Source organism: Carassius gibelio, chromosome A21 (assembly GCF_023724105.1).
Source record: "Carassius gibelio isolate Cgi1373 ecotype wild population from Czech Republic chromosome A21, carGib1.2-hapl.c, whole genome shotgun sequence".
In the NCBI taxonomy this organism is placed as follows: domain Eukaryota; kingdom Metazoa; phylum Chordata; class Actinopteri; order Cypriniformes; family Cyprinidae; genus Carassius; species Carassius gibelio.
Genome location: NC_068391.1, coordinates 22,436,230 through 22,459,257, shown reverse-complemented (window position 1 = coordinate 22,459,257; position 23,028 = coordinate 22,436,230). Strand labels below are relative to the sequence as shown.

Sequence of the window (23,028 nt, the reverse complement as noted above, 5' to 3'; positions counted from 1 at the left end):
ATCTTGTAATGTCACACCTGTGAGGTGGATGGATTATCTCGGCAAAGAAGCATTCATTAACAGAATTTAGACAATTTTGTGAACAATATTTGAGGAAAATGGGCTTTTTGTGTACATAGAAAAAGTCATAGATCTTTGAGTTCAGCTAATGAAAACTGGGGGTTGTTTATAATTTTTTTTATATATACAATCAGGAGCATCTGTGTATGTATAGAGATTTTGTACTCAGACTCATGCATGCTTGTATTATCGTAAAAAAGCAAATTTCATACGAGAAACTAGGGCTGTGAATCTTTGGGTAGACTGCAATTCTATTCACGATTCATAGATTTTTTGATTCACAAAAGATTTTTGCAAATTTAGAACGATTCGATTCACATTTTAGTTTGATTTGATTCAGTTAGAATGATTAGATTGTGCGTTCTTTAAGTGCATTCACAGGATTTTTTAAAATGCTTCCCTTAAATTTCAGTGCTTGGTCAGGGGACAAATTACACATAGCCTTTATGGTTAGAAAACGAGAGAGGGAAAAAAAAAATTGACAATAGTTTAATGATACTATGGCATGACATGGCATACATAAACATTTTATGTAAGCCAAGGTTTAAAAAAAAAAAAAAACAAACAAAAAAAAAAGCTTTAAAATATTATGTATAGGTTATCATTGTCACACCAGTGGTCTAGCCATCATTTCAGAAGTGACACATGTCAAATACAATTATTTTGTATGTATTATAATGTTTTTTGTTTTTGTTTTTGTTTGTTTTTTTACAATAAATTATTTTCTTATCCATTACTTTGAATTTGCTACAAGAAAATAAAAACTGCTGAAAAATAATCAATCATTTGTAATCCTAAAATTTTTAATTATGGCTATTGTATTATTGTTTTATATACTACAATTATTTCAATTTTCTGCACAGAATAAGGTAGAAAAACTTTATAGTTTCTGTACTGTAATGTCATTTAGCACTGCATCCTTCATAAGTTTTATTTGTGTCTGTTCATTCTGCTTTTTATTCAGATATAGCTTCGCTATGAGTGCAAGATCACTTCTCTTTCAGTGTGAAAACATCATCTCATTTTCATAAAATAAAATGCTATAGTATTAAACTTTTCCTCTCCATCAGGGAATGATGGTTCTGAGAGAAAATGCCCCCGATGTCTATTTGCTAAAGCAATGAACATGCATCTAATTATCAGATAAACCTTGCCCTCTTATTTCAAGGTTGTTCTATTTGCTAAAGCAATGAACATGCAGCTAATTATCAGATAAACCTTGCCCTCTTATTTCAAGGTTGTTTTTAATGCTGTGGTTATTTTTAATTCACCCAGAAATGAAAATTCTGTCATTAATGACTCACCCTTGTGAGGTTCCAACAACGTAAGACCTCCGTTCATCTTCGGAACACAGTTTAAGATATTTTAGATTTAGTCCGAGAGCTTTCTGTCCCTCCATTGAAAATGTATGTACGGTATACTGTCCATGTCCAGAAAGGTAATAAAAACATCAAAGTAGTCCAGTGAAAATTTCTGTTCAGCATTGTCTTCTCTTATGGGTCTGTTCTGAGCGCATTCACAACACTGCAGTGACACTGCTGATGTGTTATCTTTATTATTGGGTGCACCAGAAAACACGTCAGCAGCGTCATACGTCAGTAGCATCGTGAGCATCAAAGCTCTAAGGTAGCAAAACATGTTGGTGCTTTAAAACACTGCCAGCCTAAATAAGCTAGCATATATAAATAGGGACACTTCTGTATGTGTGCTTGTTTCACTTAGTAAATGACTTTACGGTTGCAAGAGAATAAACATGATGCTGGACCATCTCACCCAAAGACAACCCAGTCAAGCATTAATTTCAGCATCTGAGCTCCAGAGTTCTCTCTCCATCAAGCGATCTGTACTTTTCGATTCATGTCAATGTACGCACAGCGCACCTGTAATTGACACTCTGTAAACTGTGTGAAGGTGCACGACTCACCGTCGCTTTCTCACACATGCAAAGAGAGAGAGAGAGCGAGAGTCTTTTACCACGCTGAATCGACACGCTACATGTAAACTATATTCTTTGTTGTCTTCTCCTGTCAAAATAATGGAGTTCAATTCATATTTTTTGAACAAGAAGAAGATATGCCGGTTTTTCCAGTAGTGGGCGGAGCTAATGCGCAAATGGCAATTTGGCTGGCGTTCATCTATTACCGTCCCTGTTTTGATTTCAGCAAATCAGTTTGACCGAACGCATACAACGTGATTAATATTCATGAACCCAGCAGCTCATGAATCCATAGTGCATTGTATATACATTAGTATGATAGTAGAATTAGTAGCCATATTATCTTTTAATAATAATTCATGATCTATTACTATTGTTTTTTTTGTTTTTTTTTAAAGAAACCCTCAATGACCAAAAATATCTTAAGCATCACCACCAGTCTTAAGTTCAGTTAAAATGACAAATATGCAACTTAATAATACAACTTTATTTTTTAAAGAAATAAATCACAAAATATTTCTTCCGTGTTTTAATTTTAATAGCAAATCCCCTTTATTTACCAAAAATTAAATGTTTAAATTTCATAAAAGACAAAATACATTTGGGTGAAACTTTTTCATAATTATATAACTTGTAGAAAAACTTTCGTAGAATTGTGAAAACACAATTGTAAATAAGTATAAAGAATGGCATTGGTTTTATTTTTGTGATAAAGTTTTTTAATTTAAATAATTTTTTTTAATTATCATATTTTTGTGTTTTGCTTTGGTACCGAAATTGTTACCGAGAACCGTGGATTTTCACTGGTATCGGTACCGAATACAGAAATTTTGGTACCGTGACAACACTAATCCAGACATATTTCTTCATTAAAACTTTAACTTTGTATATCCGGAAACATTTAGGAGATTATTAACCCAAAATAGCAAGCCATATGAATTGATAAAGTACATGCACGCTATGGCAGTGGGCACTGAAGGAAACTGAAAGACTGACGGATTTACAGTTTCACCTTCCTTTAACTCACGATACTTGCATAAACGTAATTTGTCTTAAGAAAAACGTGATGATAGCATGTTTGTGTCTTGATGCAGATATGACGACATTACAGGCATGATTTTCAGTGCTGAGAACAAGCAATGCAAGACAGTGGCGAATAGAAGTTTTAAAATGTGCTGTAATTTCAGATTTTTGCTTTAGATAACATCAATCAAATGACTGGTAAATGTTCCTCATTATAGCAGCCCTTTCTGCAGAAAGACTGCACATCTGCAGCGGCGAGACAGACACTTCAACACAGTGTTATGCGTCACAAAAAAAATGAATTTATTAGCGCGTAATGATTAACAGTCCCACTATTACCATTTCAGAGTATGGAAACTGTGAAATGCCACACTCTGTGCTTTCAAAAACAAATACATTTACCATTTGATGAATTGTCTACTTTTGAACAGAAAACCTAACGTACCGAGTGTAAGTGAGCAGCTTCAGTCTTCAGCGCCAGACTCTAGTAAACCCAGGTCTCGGCGGAAACAGAGGAGAGAAACCTAACAACAAACCTAACTGAAGCGTAAATCATATAACCTCATAACATAAAGTACACATGTAAGCACATTCCAAAAATTTACTTTACACGTAGTCACATTTTTTTCAGGAAATCGAAAACGGCATGAGAAACTTTCACTCTTCTGTAACTTAAGGCTGGTTCACACGGCAGGATAATTGGGCCGATTTTAGCCCCGATTCAGCCCTTCCGACAATCTTAGGATGCTCCGATTATCGTAAAATAATCTGATCAAATATTCCTGCCGTGTGTGGTGTGTTAAGACTAATCTCCTCTGCTCGGAAGAATGTCGGGACCGCTCCGATCTCAAATCGGGGATATCCAACATGTTGGATTTATTTTGCCCGATTTCTTCTCGTGTGTGGTGTCCCCCGAGGACAAACAATCACGCAGCCTGTGGACTGTGGCGTGTAGCCAATCAGAACGCGAGGTGACGAGGCAGTGATAGTACCGGGAAACAAAATCAAAACAGCCGGCGTATATAATATAACAAATACAAATAAAGTCGATGGGCATAACTACATCCACAACTGCAGTCCACCAGAGTACATGGAAACTAATATATGAACGTTTATTTCAACGGTTATTAATCTGTGTAGTACGTAACAACATTTCTATGAGATAAAACAACAACTTATCTCCATATCATGATATAGCAAGTATAGTCCATGCTCGCGTCGTCTCCACCTCTTTGACCATCGCCTTTTCTTATTTTTCTTATGTTTTTTTTCCCGTTAAAAACAAAGCACAAACTATGGCCACTGCATCCTCTTCGTCCGCCATGATTGTTTACTCTAAAGTCACGTTTGATCTCGAGGGATTTTGCGAGATTTCCCGTCTGACCTGGGAATGCTCGGGAGTCAAATCGGTTCGTGTGTGATGTGTTGATATTGCCGTGTGGCTGCACACCACACACGGAGCGACCAAAACTGTTAGACCCGTGATTTTTTATCGCCGTGTGTGGGGTCTCTCAGGTTTGGAAAATCTGCCGACAATTTTAAAATCGTCCCGTGTGAACCAGGCCTTACATCTCTGCACCTCACAACCACGAACTTGACACTAAACCTGACAAAAACACTAGCAGTTTAATTTCTAAATGTGTTCACCACCAATCATATTTTGGGTAAAATTATCACCAAAAATATTTTTCCAGTGTACTTTTATTGAGAAAAGCAATCCAAATTACAGTCTCAGTCACTCGAAGAGAAAAAGGGCGTCGTCGCTTCTCAAGTCGGCAGTCAATAAGGGGCGGAGTCCAGACAATTCGGCAGGTTTTTTATTTCGCACTTTGTGTAAAAGTTAAATTACACCATATAACAACACTGAAAATGAGTACTGTTTAAAGGGGGGGTGAAATGCTATTTCATGCATACTGAGTTTTTTACACTGTTAAAGAGTTGGATTCCCATGCTAAACATGGACAACGTTTCAAAAATTAAGTTGTACGTTTGAAGGAGTATTTCTATTCCAAAAATACTCCTTCCGGTTTGTCACAAGTTTTTGGAAAGTTTTTTTCGAGTATGGCTCTGTGTGACGTTAGATGGAGCGGAATTTCCTTATATGTGTCCTGAGGGCACGTCTGCCGGAAGAGCGCGCGCGCTCCTGTATAGCAGAGCAATGAGAGGCTGAGCACAGACTCACTGATCAGAGCGAGAGCGTTGCGAAATGTCACAAAAGGAGTGTGTTTTTGGTTGCCAGGGCAAGACAACCCTGCACAGATTACCAAAGAAAAAACAGCATTAAGGGACCAGTGGATGGAGTTTATTTTTACAGAGCATCAACGGAGTTGTGCAAGTGTTTGTGTTTGTTCCCTGCATTTCGAAAATGCTTGTTTTACAAACAATGCCCAGTTTGACGACGGATTTGCGTATCGTTTATTTCTTAAGGATTGTGCAATCCCAACGAAAAAGGGTCACGATCGTGTGTTGGAACCGCAGGCGGTGAGTAAAACTGCTTCAAATATCTCTGCCTCCTTGTTAGTGCTTCCTCCTCCCATCGGAGACCCGGGTTCGAGCCCCGCTCGGAGCGAGTCGTTGCTGCTGCTGTTCTCGTTCAGTTTCAGCCTCGGGATCTGATTCTGGATCATAAATAAACGGCTGAATCTGACTGTTAGCCATGGTTTGTTTTGGATGATGGTTTTTTCCTCAAGGTAATGTCACAGCTTTCAAACGCTCTCAACACAAAAGCCTACTGGCGCTCGTGATTCTTTAGCTCCGCCCACACGTCACGCCTCCAGTCAGTCGTGTTTTTCCGGGAAAAATCGGTACAGACTATTTTTCTCTTATGAATATAATAAAACTAAAGACTTTTTGGAGTTATGAAGGATGCAGTACTACTCAAGATTAACAGGATATTGAGTGAAAACGAGCATTTCACCCCCCCTTTAACACTGTGGATTGTTAATTAAACTCTTTGGGAATTAATAACTTTAAACAAATATTACACTGCTGATTTTACTGTACAGGAGAAAATGACTCATAACCCGTATACACGTTAATCGACTTCAGAGGGTTAAAATATTTTAGATTTAGTCAGAGAGCTTTCTGTCCCTCCATTGAAAATGTATGTACGGTATACTGTCCATGTCCCGAAAGGTAAGAAAAACATCATCAAAGTACTCCATGTGACATCAGAGGGTCAGTTAGAATTTTTTGAAGCATCAAAAATACATTTTGGTCCAAAAATAGCAAAAATGATGACTTTATTCAGCATCGTCTTCTGTTCCGGGTCTGTTTTGAGCGCATTCACAGCACTGCAGTTGAGTGATATCTAGTTCGCGAACGAATCACTTGATGTAACCGGATCTTCTTAAACCAGTTCACCAAATCGTACTGAATCGTTTGAAATGATTCGCGTCTCCAGTAAGAATTAATCCACAAATCACTTAAGCTGTTACCTTTTTTTAATGTGGCTGACACTCACTCTGAGTTAAAACAAACCAATATCCTGGAATAATTCATGTACTCAAACAGTACACTGGCTGGACTGCTGCGTAGAGAGAACTGAAGTTGAACACCGAGCCAGATAATGAACGAAAGATTGACTCATTCTCGAGTCAAGAACCGTTTCTGTCGGACGTGTCTGATTCGAGAACCGAGGAGCTGATGATACAGCGCATGTGTGATTCAGTGTGAAGCAGACTCATACACAGCGCAGCTGAACCGAACTGATTCTTTTGATGATTGATTCTGAACTGATTCTGTGTTAACGTTATGAGCGCGGGTAAAGCGAAGGCTTGAATCAAGGGAAATCAAAAATAACAATTTTCTTCAATCTGTTTATTGAATCGAATTGGTTACATCGAGTGATTCATTCGCAAACCAGATATCACTACACTGCAGACCCGGAAGAGAAGACAATGCTGAATAAAGTCTTCGTTTTTGCTATTTTTGGACCAAAATGTATTTTTCATGCTTCAAAAAATTCTAACTGACCCTCTGATGACACATGGACTACTTTGATGATGTTTTTATTACCTTTCTGGACATGGACAGTATACCGTACATACATTTTCAGTGGAAGGACAGACTCTCGGACTAAATCTAAAATATCTTAAACTCTGTTCCGAAGTTGAACGGAGGTCTTACAGGTTTGGAACGACATAAAGGGTGAGTCATTAATGACATAATTTTCATTTTTGGGTGAACTATCCCTTTAACGTTCTGATTGTTTGCATTTTGTTTTTAAGCCCATAAATAATAGACTCATTCTAATAAATTTGTTGTAATGTATTCATATACCTGTGTATAATATACCTGTGTGTGTGTATATGTATATATATATATATATATGTGTGTGTGTGTGTGTGTGTACACAGGGTGCGATTTGTGAAAAAAAAAACAGAGGGGGGGATGTTTTGAAACATTTTAATTCATAAAAATAAACCATGAGAACATGAACTAGATGACGTCATGTGCTAATTAGCATATTTATGACGTAAGTGCGGCGTAAATTTATCCCTGGTGAAAAATAATTAAGCTGAGGCAGGGATACATTGACCAGAAGGGGGGAAATCCCATGCATGCATTTATATCAGGCAACCCCGGTTGCGTTCCTTTGGCCAGATTAAACTTTGTTGTAGCGTATATATTATGCTCTATTCATTATTTTTTCCATTTAACTTTTAAATGGTGTTCTTGTATCCAAATTAAACATTGTCCAATGTTGTGCACCTGCCACAATATTGATGCAGGACCAGCTGTATCGATATTTATATTGTCAAATCTCTGTGAGGATACATTGTCGTATCGATATTTTGAACACTGCACTATATCAGAGTCTGGGCATGAGTCTTACCATACTGCCAAACTGCATACAAGCACTATTGATGATAGGGCATGTAAATCACCTACCTGTTTTCCACATGCTAGCGCGAGCAGCAGCGCCATCTTAAATGAGACTACTTTGATGTCACTAGACTCTGAGCACTAGTGATGAGTCCCATAGTGTTTTTTTTTTTGGTTTTTTTTGCAAAGGCGTGAAGGATTCAGCCGCCTCGCCCCACAAAGAAAGCATGATATTAGGGTGTGCTTGACGGCTGAGCGGCCCTACAGCATGTTATGAGAGGCAGCGATAGTGGCCACAAACATTCAGCGTAGAGGGAGAACTGCCAGAACTAGTGCACCAGTTCGCAAACACACTCCATTTCAAACCATACAGGCGCCTTGTCAAATGTGCTCTAGCTTCCGTTATCATGCACAATATACACTGTGAAATGGTTAGCTGGTTGCCACACATGCAGATCATGTAATTGATATGGTGCCCCTCGCATGGGACAATAAATCCCTTCTCACGAATCTGCCACGCTGGGGTTGGGGTAGATAACAGATTCACCAACTCTGGAAACTATGGCTGTTTGGGCAATTCATATGCTATCAGAAGCACAGCATACCTCTCCTCTCTGATCTTTTGCAGCACTAGCGGCATTATTTTGACTGCAAAACTATATGAATACCAAAGACTTTTGCACACTCTCTGACTATATTATGAAAATTGATAAATATAACGGTGAAATTCCTTATTAGTAATTCCAAATGGCGTAGTCCGTTTCTCTATTTCAAGCATCAGCGGTCAAGTAAGTGCATTTATTCAGCAATCACAATTGCAAACAATACAGTCGAGATCTCATGACAGAAGACAAACTGGCCGAACGATGCTTTCATTAGATCGCTAAACTCCAGCTTGTTAGTGTTTTGAGATCATCGTCGGTGTCACATCTGAGTAGTGAGCCCTTGCACATGGTTGCCAGATTGCTTAAAATAAAAAATACCAGGCAGAAAATGTATCCTTGTAACAGTGAAGCTTGATTCGGCGATTTAAGCTCTTGTTATTTGGCAACCCCTCTCATGAAAGCTCTCGTAGTAGAGGTGCATAGAGCAGTCCGCGGTTAATGTTCCTTTTTTTGGATGTTCGGCGCGTTCTTTTGGGGAAAGTATGCTTGTATTTGAAATATTCAATATTTATATCTATATTTCCAAATTTTACATCTTTGTCAAAATTATTCTGATATTATTGATAATATTCAATACATGGCCCAGCCCTAAGGCCAATGCATTTAAACAATACAGTTTTCTCACCGTAAATGCGATGCTTTAATCAACACACACACTAGGGAGGGGTGATACCAACTTTTGTTTTCAAAACGATACCGATACTTTTAATGGCCAGTATCATTGATATGATACTTCTAAACTGAAGTTTTAGATTATGAAATTTAATTAAGAGTAAAATGGGTAATAATACCTACTTTATATTTGAAATGCATTGTAACATTCAATATGCATTAATTGCAACTTATTAGGTTATATTTTTGTTTACACATGTTTAAACTGAACTGAGATGACATCATTGAATTCAATGATGAACTGCCTTAACTGTCATTTTGCATTATTGACACACTGATTTCCTAATTAATGTTGTTCAGTTGCTTTGATGCAAGCTTTTTTGTTTAAAGTACTATATAAATAAAGGTGACTTAACTTAAAATACAATTAAAATACGAAAATTTACAAATGCTATAGTTAAACTGTTCACTGTACCAAAGAAATCCAAAATTACAGGACTAAATGACTACAGGCCTGTGGCTCTAACCTCTGTAGTCATGAAGTCATTTGAAAAACTGGTGCTGGCCCACCTGAAGGACATCACTGGACCCTTGCTAGGTCCTCTTCAGTTTGCCTACAGAGCAAACCAGTCTGTGGACGATGCAGTAAACATCGGACTGCGTTATGTTCTGAAACACCTAGACAGACCGGGGACTTATGTGAGGATCCTGTTTGTGGACTTCAGCTCTGCCTTCAACACGATCATCCCGAACCTCCTATTGCCCAAACTAACTCAGCTCTCCATGCCCACCTCCATCTGTCAGTAGATCAACAGCTTCCTGACAGACAGGCAGCAGCTAGTGAGGCTGGGTAAATACATATACAGTACCCGTACAATCAGCACCAGGGCTGCGTTCTCTCCCCACTGCTCTTCTCCCTGTACACTAATGATTGCACATCTAAGGACCCCTCTGCACTCAAAAAAATGACTCTTTAAACTTACTTAAGTCAATTATGGACAGTGGTTCCACACAACCAAATTGTGTTTTGATAACATTAATGGAATTTTTTGAATCTATGCAAACTCCTTGTGTTGTGACAACACAACTGAATGAGGTAGAATCTATGTGAAATAGTAATGTTCAACCAACTCAATTTATTGACTTTGCTTCAACTTAAACTGGTTAAGTTAACTCAACATGTTTTGGTTTATTACAATCTAGCCAAATTTGTTTCACTCTATCAACATAAGGAGGTTTGTTTCAAATTACTCATTTCAATTATGGACAGTGGTTCCACACAATTAGTTCTAGTTACTTTAACACAATATTTTCTTTTTGAAGTTACTCCCTTCAACAAAGCATTTTTTGTATGTTTTGTCTTGTAATGAGACAAAAGACAAGATGTCACAAATGATCAAAGTGTATTTGTTAAACAAGCAATAAATAATTACACACAGTAAAATACAGTTTAAACCACATTACAAAATTACACAAAATAGCAAATACAATTCTAATTGGCATTCATGGGCAACCAATCAAACCTTATTCCAGGAACAGGAAGTGGCTCCAGAAATAACTTCTTCAGTATTCCAAATGTGTACCTGAGTTCAGGAGGGTTGCTCAAGTTCAGTCCATAAATCAGTCCCAGTAACATGGTTTTACAGACTGTAAACTGCTATAGGTCCTGAAGAACTTTATCCTTTAAAACTCCAACTTCTGCTGGACTGTCTTCAATGATGCAGCTTCAAATAGATTCCCATGAGTCTTCTGGATCACCTCCTGACTGCTGGCAACGTCTGTATCCTAGAAGTATTTAAAAGCATGGAGAACTCAAATTATTGTGTATTAACTTTAACAAATAATTTATTAACCTTGAACTCACCATATACTCCATACTGCTAGGGTCTTCATTTGGATACTTCAATTTCATTAGTCTGAAGATGAAAACAACAAAATTTAGCCTTTGTTTTTTTTTTCTAAAATTACATGAAAAAAAGTCAGTCATTCATCTTCTTATGGGAAATCCAGGCAAGCAGTCAAGATGGGATTCTAACAAACATTACAGTGGAAAATGTTACACATCTGGACCCTGTATGGTTAACAACAGAACTGGAATGTTCCCAGACCCAGAAACATAGTAAGGACATCAGTAAAACAGTCCATGTGACACCAGTGGTTCAACCATAATTTTACAAAGTAAACAAAAATACTTTTTTGTGCAAACAAAATTAAAACAGCGACTTTATTCAACAATTCTTCTCCAAATCGCATCTTCCACCATTATCAACAGCACGTAAATAATTCATGCACATGGTGCTGCTGACCTACAACACGCCTGCACTGAGCCTTGATTACACGCAGAGGAAAGCAATGTTCATGCCTCTTGTTACTGTCCATAACGGCAGAATATGTGATTTGGAGAAGAATTGTTGATTTAAGTCGCTATTTTTGTTTTCTTTGCACAAAATGTATTCTTGTACCTTTGTAAAAGTGTGGTTGAAGCATTGATGCCACATGGACTGTTTTACTGATGTCCTTACTATGACTCTGGGAACATTTCAGTTGCATTGCAGCCTTTATGGAGGTTCAGAAATCTCTCGCATTTTCATAAAAATATTAGGGATGCACCAATTGACCGGCCATAAATTGGAAACCAGACGGTTTTTGCTTTAAATACGCAATTGGTAATCGGCCGGTCTTTGGAATTTTTTTCAGCCGATTTTTCCGGAAGTGCGCCCGCGTGCTCCGACTACATTACTTCTGTGTGAAAGCAAACACATCCCGGGATTGATTCCAGCATTGAACTCGGGTCGGGGACGTAGTAACATTGCTGGGTTCAATCCCGGGACAAGCGCTGTGTGAACAAAAGCCAGATCTAATGCCGTGTCGTAGTGATGACATTATCGTGTGACTCTTTTACTGGCTGTTTTGAAGGAAGATCAACGTTCACTGAAAAAAAAAAAAGTGCAAACTGTATGAAGCAGAGATCAGTTAGTTCCTCACTTTCCACGGTGACACCGAGATCGTTCGCCAGATTCAGTGAAAGTATTACATGCCTAATGTTTTCGACTCGTACATTACACGTCACGCCCTGATGTCACGTGTCGTTACGGGATCTGTATTTGCCGGAATCGCAGTGTGAAAGGGGCTTTATTGAGCTTTCCCTCAATTTTGGACTGTAGACTGTGGACTGTCCTTCCTTCTTGTTTGTTGCTTAAAGATAAAAAAAAAAAATCGTCCAGTTTGCTTGTAAAACAAATCGGTATCGGCCATGAAAAATCATGATCGGGGCATCCTTAAAAAATATCATAATTTGTGCTCTGAAGATGAATGATGGTCTTACGGGTTTGAAACGACATGAGGGTGAATAATGACATGTTTATTTTTGGGTGATCTAGCCATTTAAACACACCTGAACCAGCTAATCAAGGTTCTTGGGAATTTTAAAACAAAAAAGTCTTACCTGAAGTTCCAGGCAGGTGTGTTAGAGCTGAACCCCACAGAACACTGGCTTTCCTAGAGCAGGTCTGGACACCCCTGCCTTGCATCAAAATAAATCTATCAGTTTATAGATATACCACATATTTTGTATTTATTGTATTAATAAACCTTATCTTATCTGTCTTTTTTTGTCAATTTCCAGTAACCAGTGAGAGAATAATGTTTTAATACAAGGTTGTGTTGAGTGCAGTTGTTCTTACCTGTGTAGTGGGCACCAAGAGGGTTTCAGTATTTGTCCAAGGTCTCTTCTTCAGTATGAAAACATCTTCGTAAATTTTGCAGTCCTAATCAAGTTTGGCAAAGATTGTTGATTCTAATGGGCCTATGGTAATTCTGGATGTCTCAAATTCTGCACAAACCTGTACACATGAAGTGCAATGTGTTACAAAAAAAAAAAAAAAAAAAATTGAACAGCAAAAACCAATTCAATGATCAAAATATTAAGTGATTTATTTGTGTGAGTGATGAATAGTGTCATGTTTACCATTCCTAAAGGAGGACCTGATTACATATCTGGAGCATATGTATAATGTGAACAGCTCAGAGTAGTGTCCGGTTTAAAGTCATTGTATGACCACACCGCCATGTTCATGAACAAAGCTTCAAATACTCCCACTGTGCTGAGCCAGGGCTCTCAAAACTCGGTCAACATCTCATGGTTGGACATTTATTGATTATTTATCTTTTTAAATTAGTTAAAATATACATATTATAACAAATAAAGGTAATTACTTCCACTTTTTAAAGTCATTATGTATTACTAATACAATTAATTTATACACATATATTTGGCACACAAAATGAGATAAGAGAGAAACTCCTATTCGCCATTTGATTAGATATATGAGGAAGTAGCTGAATGACAAATCATTCTGTCTCTTAACATCTCTTATTGTAAGCCATATGTATAATATAAAGTAAAGGTAAGTGATAGGACGTTTTATTTTTGGATAAACATTTTAATAAATACAATCTCTCTTAAAATACCTTATTGGGTTATGATAATCAAAACAGTTTGGTTTGATCTAGCGCAGAACTAAGACTTTAATGAAATATTTCCCCCACTTATAAAATGATTTTATTATTAGCTAGCTCCATACCGGAGAGCTGCTTTATAAAAGGAAATCAAGTTATAATTCTAGCGACACTTACTCTGTATTTTCATGTTTAATATTGAAAAGCTATCGATTGCATAAAGGACTGTTATATAAATAAACGTGACTGGACTTTTCTTTACTGGAGTGCCTGGAGAACCTCAGAGTTCGTGCAAACATCCATATCTCTGTGTTCTTAAGAGCTGCTTTTACATCGCGGTCAGTTTTTTGTTGTGTTTATGCAGTTATTGAGAGGAAGGCGTGCAGTATATATTTACATATTCATCCAAGGTTCGGATCGGGTCGGTTTGCCTCAAACTGAAGTGCTATCTTCTTCTTTTGAATTGAATCAGGAGAGTGTATTACAATCTTGCGCTACAGCGCCACACTGGTCAAACTGCATTAATGCAGGCTCTCAAATCAGGCAGATACGAGATCAAACCACTAACGTTACTCAAAAACATTTGCTGAAAATTTTATTTTTATCGTCGACGTTGTCGATAATGTCGAGTAATTGTTTCAGCCCTAGTGTATATATATATATATATATATACTAAAGTAAATACATTACAGAGAGTCGTGCGCTTTCACATCTCCCAACGCTTCAAAATCATCTATTAACGGTGCAATAAACCGATTACACAATACTAGACTGCAAAACAAAAGCACCTCAAAACAGAAACTCTAAGAGAAATTAAAGACTTTGACTTAACACAATAAAAACTTTAGATTTCTTACCTGACTGATACCTCTTGCTCCCCTCCACACCGTCATCAAATGCGTTGGAAATCGTCACTTCCGGGTTTTTTTTGAATCACGAAATTAAACACTTTACGTTACTTTAACGATTGATAATTAAGTAAAATTTAAAATTAAACATTTTAAGTTGATTAAACACAATACAATTGTGTTTTGTCGGAAAACTAAATATATTTGTGTTGTTTTAACAAAACATATATGTGTAAAACGAACAGTGCCGGAAAACCATTTTTTTGAGTGTGTCAAGCTCCTGAAGTTTGCAAACGACACCACACTCATCGGCCTCATTCAGGACGGTGACGAGTCTGCTTACAGACAGGAGGTTAAAGAGCTGGCTGTCTGGTGCACTCTCAACAACCTGTAGCTTAACAAAACAGTGGAGATGAAACCCCCCTGCACTCCCCCCACTCACCATCATGAACAGCACTGTGACTGCAGTGGAGTCATTCAGGTTCCTGGGCACCACTATCTCTCAGGACCTGAAGTGGGACATTCACATTGACTCCATTGTGGAAAAAGGCCCAGCAGAGGTTGTACTTCCTTCGCCAGCTGAGGAAGTTTAACCTGCCACAGGAGCTGCTGAAACCGTTCTACTCCACCATCATCGAATCCATCCTCTTGCACTTCAGTAACTGTCTGGTTCAGCTCAGCTTCTAAATCTGACCTCAGAAGACTACAAAGGGTAGTCCGGACTGCTGAGTGAATCATCGGTACAACCCTCCCATCTATTCAAGAACTGTACTTATCCAGAGTGAGGAAAAAGGGCTGGCAAAATCACTCTGGACCCCTCACATCCAGCACACTCCCTCTTTGAACTGTTGCCATCTGGTCGACGCTATAGAGCACTGAGCACTAGAATGACCAGTTTCTTCCCTCAGGCAATCCATCCTATGAACAGCTGATAATAACTGTGGATTTATATTTATATACACATACACTTATTTATCTAGACATACTTAGCGTACACTTACATTTTTTGCACATAATATACATGTACATACATAAATGCTCATTGTAATATACCTGCCATACATTGTCTTTTGTATATTGTCACTCCTTACCCACCTATTTGTATTTTTTTGTATTTTTTATTCCTTATTGTGTTTTTTGTTCTGTCGCTGTTATGTTGCACTGTGGAGCTTCTGTCACGAAAACAAATTCTTCGTATGTGTGAACATACCTGGCAATAAAGCTCATTCTGATTCTGATTCTGAATCATTGTCATAAGGGTACTGCCAGTTACAAGCTGTTGCATGCATAAAATGCTTTTTTTTTCTGAGTGTATGGTTCATATTAACAATACAGAATATAACATGAGCAATATGAACTTTTAACATTCAAATTTGGTTGATAAACCAGAAGGGAGGATAGCTTCCTCTATGATGTTCCTTTTCTGAACACTCCTTAGTGCTGAAAGTGAGAGTGGTGCTTTCACATAATTGTATTGGTAACTGTGAAATTACAAACAAATATACATTCTGAGTCATGAACTGAAATTAATTGTGAATTTTTGTTCTCCAACAATTAGCAACCCGGGATGCCGGGAGTAGGCGGGTTTCACAAACCAAACCGGAACAGACATTTTCAAAGGAAAATAACTGACTGTAGCATAGTTTTTCAGATAAACAAGTATGTTAACTTAGCATGTTTCTTAAATATCTGCAAAAATATTCTGAAATGTTTATGCTTTAGTAGAGTCCTTTAACTATATTTTATTTTAATAATGAACAGTTTGCGATTTCAAGTTAGCAAAACATGTTGCGTGCGCTTTAGGTGCAGAGGCGATCACTGCATTTTTGTTCTCTGAGTACACTTGCTCCATAATTAAGGATCATACAGAAGCAAAACTTAATTCAAAATGGTAAAGCTTTTGCAAAATAAAGAAAATAAGCAGGATGTAGTTTTTCTGCTATCTCTGTTTCCTCTGAACTTCAGAGCGCATCACAGTGTCCCTTAGCACATTTTTTTCCCATTTGCCTCATTTCATTTTTCATTTTGGTTTTATTGTTTTATAAAATGTTATTAATTCACCGTAATATAATGCTTAAATTATCCTTAGAATATAGGAAATAAAAGAATCCATACATAATATTGATAACAGAATCATGAATATTTTCTTCAATAGACTACTGCTCACTATGATTAATGTTCTCTGTTGCTTTATTTCAGTATGTTACATGACTGCCCTCTACTGATCATGTCTTTCCTGTGTTAGAGCATTACCGGTGTACCTGCGTAACACATCGTGCTCACGCATGAATCCCTTTCCTCTGCGCACAAAGTGTCAGTGACCAGATCTGTAACCCCTCGATTTCTAGTTTTGTTTTGTAGAAAATGCCAAAGATGCTCTAATAGGCATATGCCGGTATCATATTTTCCTGTTGCGGTTAATTGAGAATGCTTTTTTATTATCACAGTATTGAAATTTTGTTTTAAAAAAGTGGTCATAATATAGTATAACAGGTTAAATAACTTGTTTTCTTATAACAAAAATGACTAAACATTTAAAACAATAAAGCAATACAGAAAAATATATAAGTTAAATGCTTTACACATTAAAGTTCAAAATAACTATAAAAACCAATAGGTATCACTTTACAATAAGACCTCATTAGTTAAACTTAGTTAATGCATTAACATTCAAGGCAAGGCAAGTCTATTTAAATAGCACATTTCGTGCACAATGGTAATTCAAAGCGCTATACATAAAAGAAAGTAAAAAAAAAAAAAAAAAAAAGTCATGAAGAAAAATAATCACAAAAATAAAACAATTTCAAGATTTTCAACATTTCAAGAACTTGAAAATGATTTAAAAATTGACTTAAAACGAATTTAAGACAGTTTAAAAATAGAAAATGATTTTATATAAAATACAGTGCAATACATAAAATATAGTGTAATCAGTTAGGACATCGCAATAGTGCTCACTCAAAAAATGCACAGCTAAACAATGAGCAATAGCTACATTTACTATAAAAGTTATTAATCTTTGTTAAAAAATACAAGTCTTAGTTCATGTTAGCTCATTAAATAACACCGTTGCAACTTTCAATTTTAACAATGTGTTATTAAATATTGGAATACCTAAGATTAATGAATGTTCAAAATAATTTTTTCATTGGTAGTCTGTTAACTAATGAAGCCATAATGTAAAGTGTGAATAAACAATAAAAGATCAAAACACTTTCAAACAATATCTAGGGAATTTGTAGTCCAGATTAAAAAAAATAAAATAAAAATGAATGTTTGAGGATTAATAGCCTATTAAGTCTAAATTTTTCAGGAGTTGGCTCTGTAATAAACACCATAGGGAAAACACAAATCTGAATGGTTATTTAAGATTATTTATTTAAATATGGTTTGAAATTAACAGCTGCTTTATTTACTGTTTTTACAGGGTAAGGGCTGCCTTTTAGCGCCATCTGCTGTCAGAGAGTGAATGTGCTTTCATGTGCTTCTCATGCATGCTTGTTTACATCAGAGCGCATGTGCTCTTTCAAGCAGCATACAGCGATGTTGTGCATTTTAAGCAGCTTATGTGAATACTATTCTTAAAATGCATTCCAATTTCTGAATAATTTATAATGTATATTTATTCACGGTATTTAGAAGTGCCCACGATAACAATATCGTGCATATTAATCACCGCAATATATTGCATTACCGAATACCGGCACAAGTCTACGCTCTAATATGTGGTGTGATTTAATGGACCGGTGATGACCACACAGAGTAGCATTATAACAGAACTTTCAAACATATCTAGTATTGATAAAATAGCGCTGCATTTTTTTTTCCCACAAATGGACGACCGGAAGGTGCGGAAACGGCATTGTTTTGCTTTGACTGCTTTCAGCCTGACCCTGCTTCATTCTATGTTAATTAGAGCCTGACCGATATGGATTTTTGGGGGCCGATTCCGATTTTGAAAATAAACTGGATATTAGACCCATTTCCTATAAACTGCACTTACACAACATCCAATAGCAAAATATCTGCCTGTTCTATGTATGTGTGCTGTGTAAACCATTTTCCAGAAGAGATTGTTAAAAAAAGCCTTAGATTACAGTCTCAATGAGACAATTGCACATCAAAAGTATATATTTTTTTAATGATCAAAAAACAGTCTGGTTTTAAACATTTAACACTTTTACTTTCTTCCAGTTGAAGCTGGTTTTAACAGTCTGTGTGTGTACTGTAAATAAATTATAATACTAAAGTTAAAGTATTTGCAGAAGTAGTCCCACACTTTGCTGCTACAGCATTCACCTTTTTCAGCCATCTGTAGGGCAGAAAGAGAGATATTATTAATAATATCACCATGTATCATTACTCATGTCATCATTAGAATTATAATAATAATAAACAGGGATCTCCTACATAGGCAAAAATGAGAAATATATATTTTTTTATTTGTCAAGCAATAGGTATTACCTATTACCTACTTATATTTAACAATATTATTACAACATTTTCCTGTTATGTCTGTAAAGCTGCTTTGAAACAATCTGTAAAAAAATAAAAAGCGCTTGTTCAGCTCACATTTATTTACATGTCCCCTCTGGTTTAATCATTTCTAACGCACCTACTCCAAGTTGAATGGTTAACGTTAGTGTCATGAACACACCGCTGTCAATTTTAAACAAGTTAATAGCGAGCATTTAAGGGGCCTGCTAAAAAGGAAGCTACATTAGCGTTAGAATAACATAGGGTGGTAGCTATCGAATATTTTAGTAATCGAGTATTCTACCAAACATTCCATCGATTAATCGAGTAGTCGGATAAAATGTGTTTTTGCTTAAAGAGTAACTAAACCCTAAACCAACTTTTTTTAGTTAATGATCTATAAGAATGGGGCTTTATAAGTGCTGTTCATTGATTCGAGTAACTTTTTTGACATTTGAGTATAAAGTGTTTTAATTCTATAATATATATTGTAAAAACGTCTGAATGCTGCCCAATTTCAGGTTGAACGGTGGCTACTGCAGTTGATTTTTCCTATTGGATGTTGCGGTGGCAAGTGACGTAAGCAGTTTCCAGCTCACCACGCCCCTTGGTACGGGCTACCACGCCCTTGGCAGTATAAAACCATCTTGTTCTGTCAAACTCACTAGTGAGTCAGGAGTTGGAATTGCAAGTATTGAAAACGATCAGGATAGATTATTATAGCATCTATTTAGCATAGCAAATATATAGTTATTTAGATTTTCAAGTTATCGTAGATTTATCTGTATTTAGTACAGTGGTCAGGATGGTACGCAGGTGTAGTGTTGCTGGTTGTGACAGCACTGCTGGACTGCATAGTTTACCAGAAGACTTTAAAATTAGTCGCCAGTGTTTGCATGGACTTGCCCTGGAAGACCACGAATTCCCGCCTAGAGCTGGAGTGTGCAAACTGCATTTTACACGGGATTGCTTCTCCAACGCAATGGAGGTGGAAATGGGCTTCTCCACACAGCTCATGCTGAAAAGCTACGCGATGTGGGAGTTAAGACTGCAGTTTGAGCCTGCGGCTCGAATTGATATGAACACCTCCTCTACTGAAAAGTCCTCTACTTCAAATGATCGCTCTGTTGCAAACATGGTTGCAAAGCTACTTGCGTCATTACAGTCACTCTCCATTTTAGCGTCTCTGACAGCAGCTGTCAATCAATCCGTCACTGCAGGTCTCAGGTTCTCTGTCTGTACTGTGAGCAATGACAATAAAGTTGAAAGATGAATTAAGTGCATTTAAGTGCCATTCAGTTGGGGTTTTAAATAAAGCATTTTCTGAGATGCACATTAAACACATTAAACATTAATTTAATTTATCTTTTAATTATTTAAAATTTACTTAACTTTTTGGTAAACAAAGGGGATTTACTATATAAAAAAAATAAAACATGGAAGAAATTTTGTGTGATTAAAACTTAAAAAACAAGTTTTTAGTGATGGGCTATGTACATTCTGCTGAACAACAGTCTTAACTGGACTTTTATTTTGACGGGTTGGCGTACCTTTACAGCTCTGTGTATGTGATGTGAGTGACGCTAGTTTTACTCAAATCAAACGGTCAAATGCTCATGAAGTGACTGTCAGAGCAGTTCCGGAGATGTTGTTCATGTGTTTACGTTCTTATTTAGTGAGACAGCTGACGCTGAATTCACCGCGAGCTTAATGCACGCTTACGTTTGTTTAATGAAGAGGCGCTTCTGCGCCATTCATTAACAGTGACACATAGAACATGCAGGATTCATATTTATGTAAGTGCAATGACCTATTTTTAATGAATTCATTCAAAATTTGCCAAATTCCTTGCCATTCCGCGTTAAACTTTAAATTCCGTTTTTATAACTGGATTCCGCGATTCCCTCCGCGTTTTCTGCATCGCGGAAATCATAGGGCCCTAGTTGTGGTATGCCAGCTCTATCTTGCAATGGACACACACCACACATAGAACATGCAGGATTCATGTTTATGTAAGTGCAATGACCTATGCTGTTGTCAACTGCAGAGTTGCAGACCTCCATCTGGTGGGCAAACTATGCAACACTCATAACAAGACGCTGTTTCTCATGTTTCATCGGCCGTTATAAATGCTGAAGCCGATTTAAATGCAATAAGCTCATATCGGCTGATAATATCGGCCAGCCGATAATATATATGGGTCGGGCTCTGATGTTAATAAATCATTCGCTCATCCAAGACCATGATTTCTGCCAGAGTCCCGTCGGCTTGCATTGGCTGTGCGGATGAAGACGACAACTCTCCTCTTTCCACACTCAGTCATGGCATCATCAAACTATGCTTACTGGTCTTTGTTTATTTTGAATACGTACCCTCTAGTTGCGAAAAACTACTTATTGTGCATTTGGGACAAACACTCATGTGTGACATAGATGTCAATTGATTTTAAAAAGTTCAACTAAAAGTTACGATTATTCAGATATTCTAAAAGTTTTTTTTTTTTTCTTTTCTTTTTGAATAAGCTTTTTGTTAAAAATTTTATCAAGTCCACCAGTCATAGTCAGTCTGAGGTAGGCTTGGGTACCGTTCACACAGAACACATTATTTGGTTAGTTATGAAGCCATTTAATTTTACTGTTGTGTAATAAGTTTGACCAATTTTTGTGAACCTGTTTCAGGTTGTAGCCTCTAAGGTGGCCAATGCCAAGCTGGAGAGTGAGCTGAAGCAGGAAAAAGCCAATCTGCTGGATATGCAGAAGGTCTTGTGTGATGAGCGCAAACTCATGTCTTCTATGGATATGGAACATCAGAGTCAACTGGTAGAAATGGAAGAGAGACACCAGGAGAAGGTATGCTTTCATAAAAGCTCTTCAAATATGTTATATTGCTATTGTCATATAAGACAGAGTTCCCTTTAAATTAATTTTTTTTCATTTAAAAGTTGTTTCATTTAAATGATAAACTTCACTTATTTTGCAAGTAGGTTTTCTCTTTAAGAGTTTAACCCTCTGGAGTTGATTAACGCGTGTACGCGTTATGAGTCATTTTCTCCTGTTAACCCCCGAAAATAACTTAAACTACACTTTCAGTTTTGATCGTACAGATAAGAGCAATACATCAATCGAATCTGTAAAGGGTCTACTTTTTTTGGATACAGACATAACACAAAACTTTGTGCATTTATAAAATAAAGATAACAAACAAGGTGTGCTGTCTGCAGCCTTTGTCTGTGCTGATCTTCATTTACAAACACGTCATTAAAATGAACTGTAACTCAGTGAATACTCAACGAAGATACACGAGAGATATATCTATAGAGAGCCTGACATGTTTACTTTTAACAAGTGCTGCTGAAAACAGATATTCTGTGATAAAGTAATCCATATGAAAACAACGCAATGTCCGTTTTTCACGTCTCCCTTTATTATATTCTAATGCGACCACCACCCTGCGCTGAATGCGCTATTCAGATTCTAATGTTTCACTGAAGCACGCGGCTTGAATATACGCCCATACAACAGAAGACAACGCAGCGAGACTGTTCAAGTTTTTTTTTTTTTTTTTACTGTTTGCTTCGCGATGAGAGGAATAAGACATAATTCACCCCAAAAAGATGCAATGTGCTTGAGGATTTGAGATTTGGATTTCCTAAAAAAAGAATGAAGCACTTTATTCAGCAGAGATCATACATCAGTAAGTCTCTTTTTATTTATTTATATACTTGTACTAGTTACCACATAATGTGGAAACATTTTACTAGTTAGACTTTTTCCGAACTAAAATTCCTGACTAAATGTATAATCAAGTGAAACATTATGAAGTTTTAATAACAATATACAATACTATACCATTCAAAAGCTTGATGTAAATAATATACATGTAACAAATACAACTGTAACAAATGTAAAAACAATGCTTTTCTTTCAATTTATTCCCCCTAAAAACCCAGAAAAAATATTCTCAGCTCTTTTCAACATTAATAATAATGATAATAATAATAACAATAAATGTTTTTTTTTTTTAGAAAACAAGATTGTTAAAAGGATTTCTGAAGGATTGTGTGACTGGAGTAATGATGCCAAACAATTTGTTTGAAAGTCAGCTTTGATTGTTTCTAACAAAC

General features: G+C 36.8%; 1 protein-coding gene and 1 long non-coding RNA gene across 2 annotated transcripts in view; one reads left to right on the top strand and one right to left on the bottom strand.

Annotated features, from left to right (window-relative positions):
* kif4 (kinesin family member 4) overlaps nucleotides 1-23,028 on the top strand; it is a 152,491-nt gene that overhangs the window by 94,226 nt on the left and 35,237 nt on the right. Inside the window, exon 24 of the mRNA XM_052536367.1 lies at nucleotides 21,584-21,754. Coding sequence (XP_052392327.1) covers nucleotides 21,584-21,754 — 171 coding nt within the window. The remainder of the gene's footprint in view (nucleotides 1-21,583; nucleotides 21,755-23,028) is intronic.
* LOC127941389 (uncharacterized) lies at nucleotides 10,510-13,384 on the bottom strand. The gene is made up of 4 exons (XR_008149003.1): nucleotides 12,807-13,384; nucleotides 12,569-12,646; nucleotides 10,988-11,039; nucleotides 10,510-10,908 (listed from the first exon to the last, which is right to left on the bottom strand). It is a non-coding gene; the product is annotated as an uncharacterized LOC127941389 (long non-coding RNA).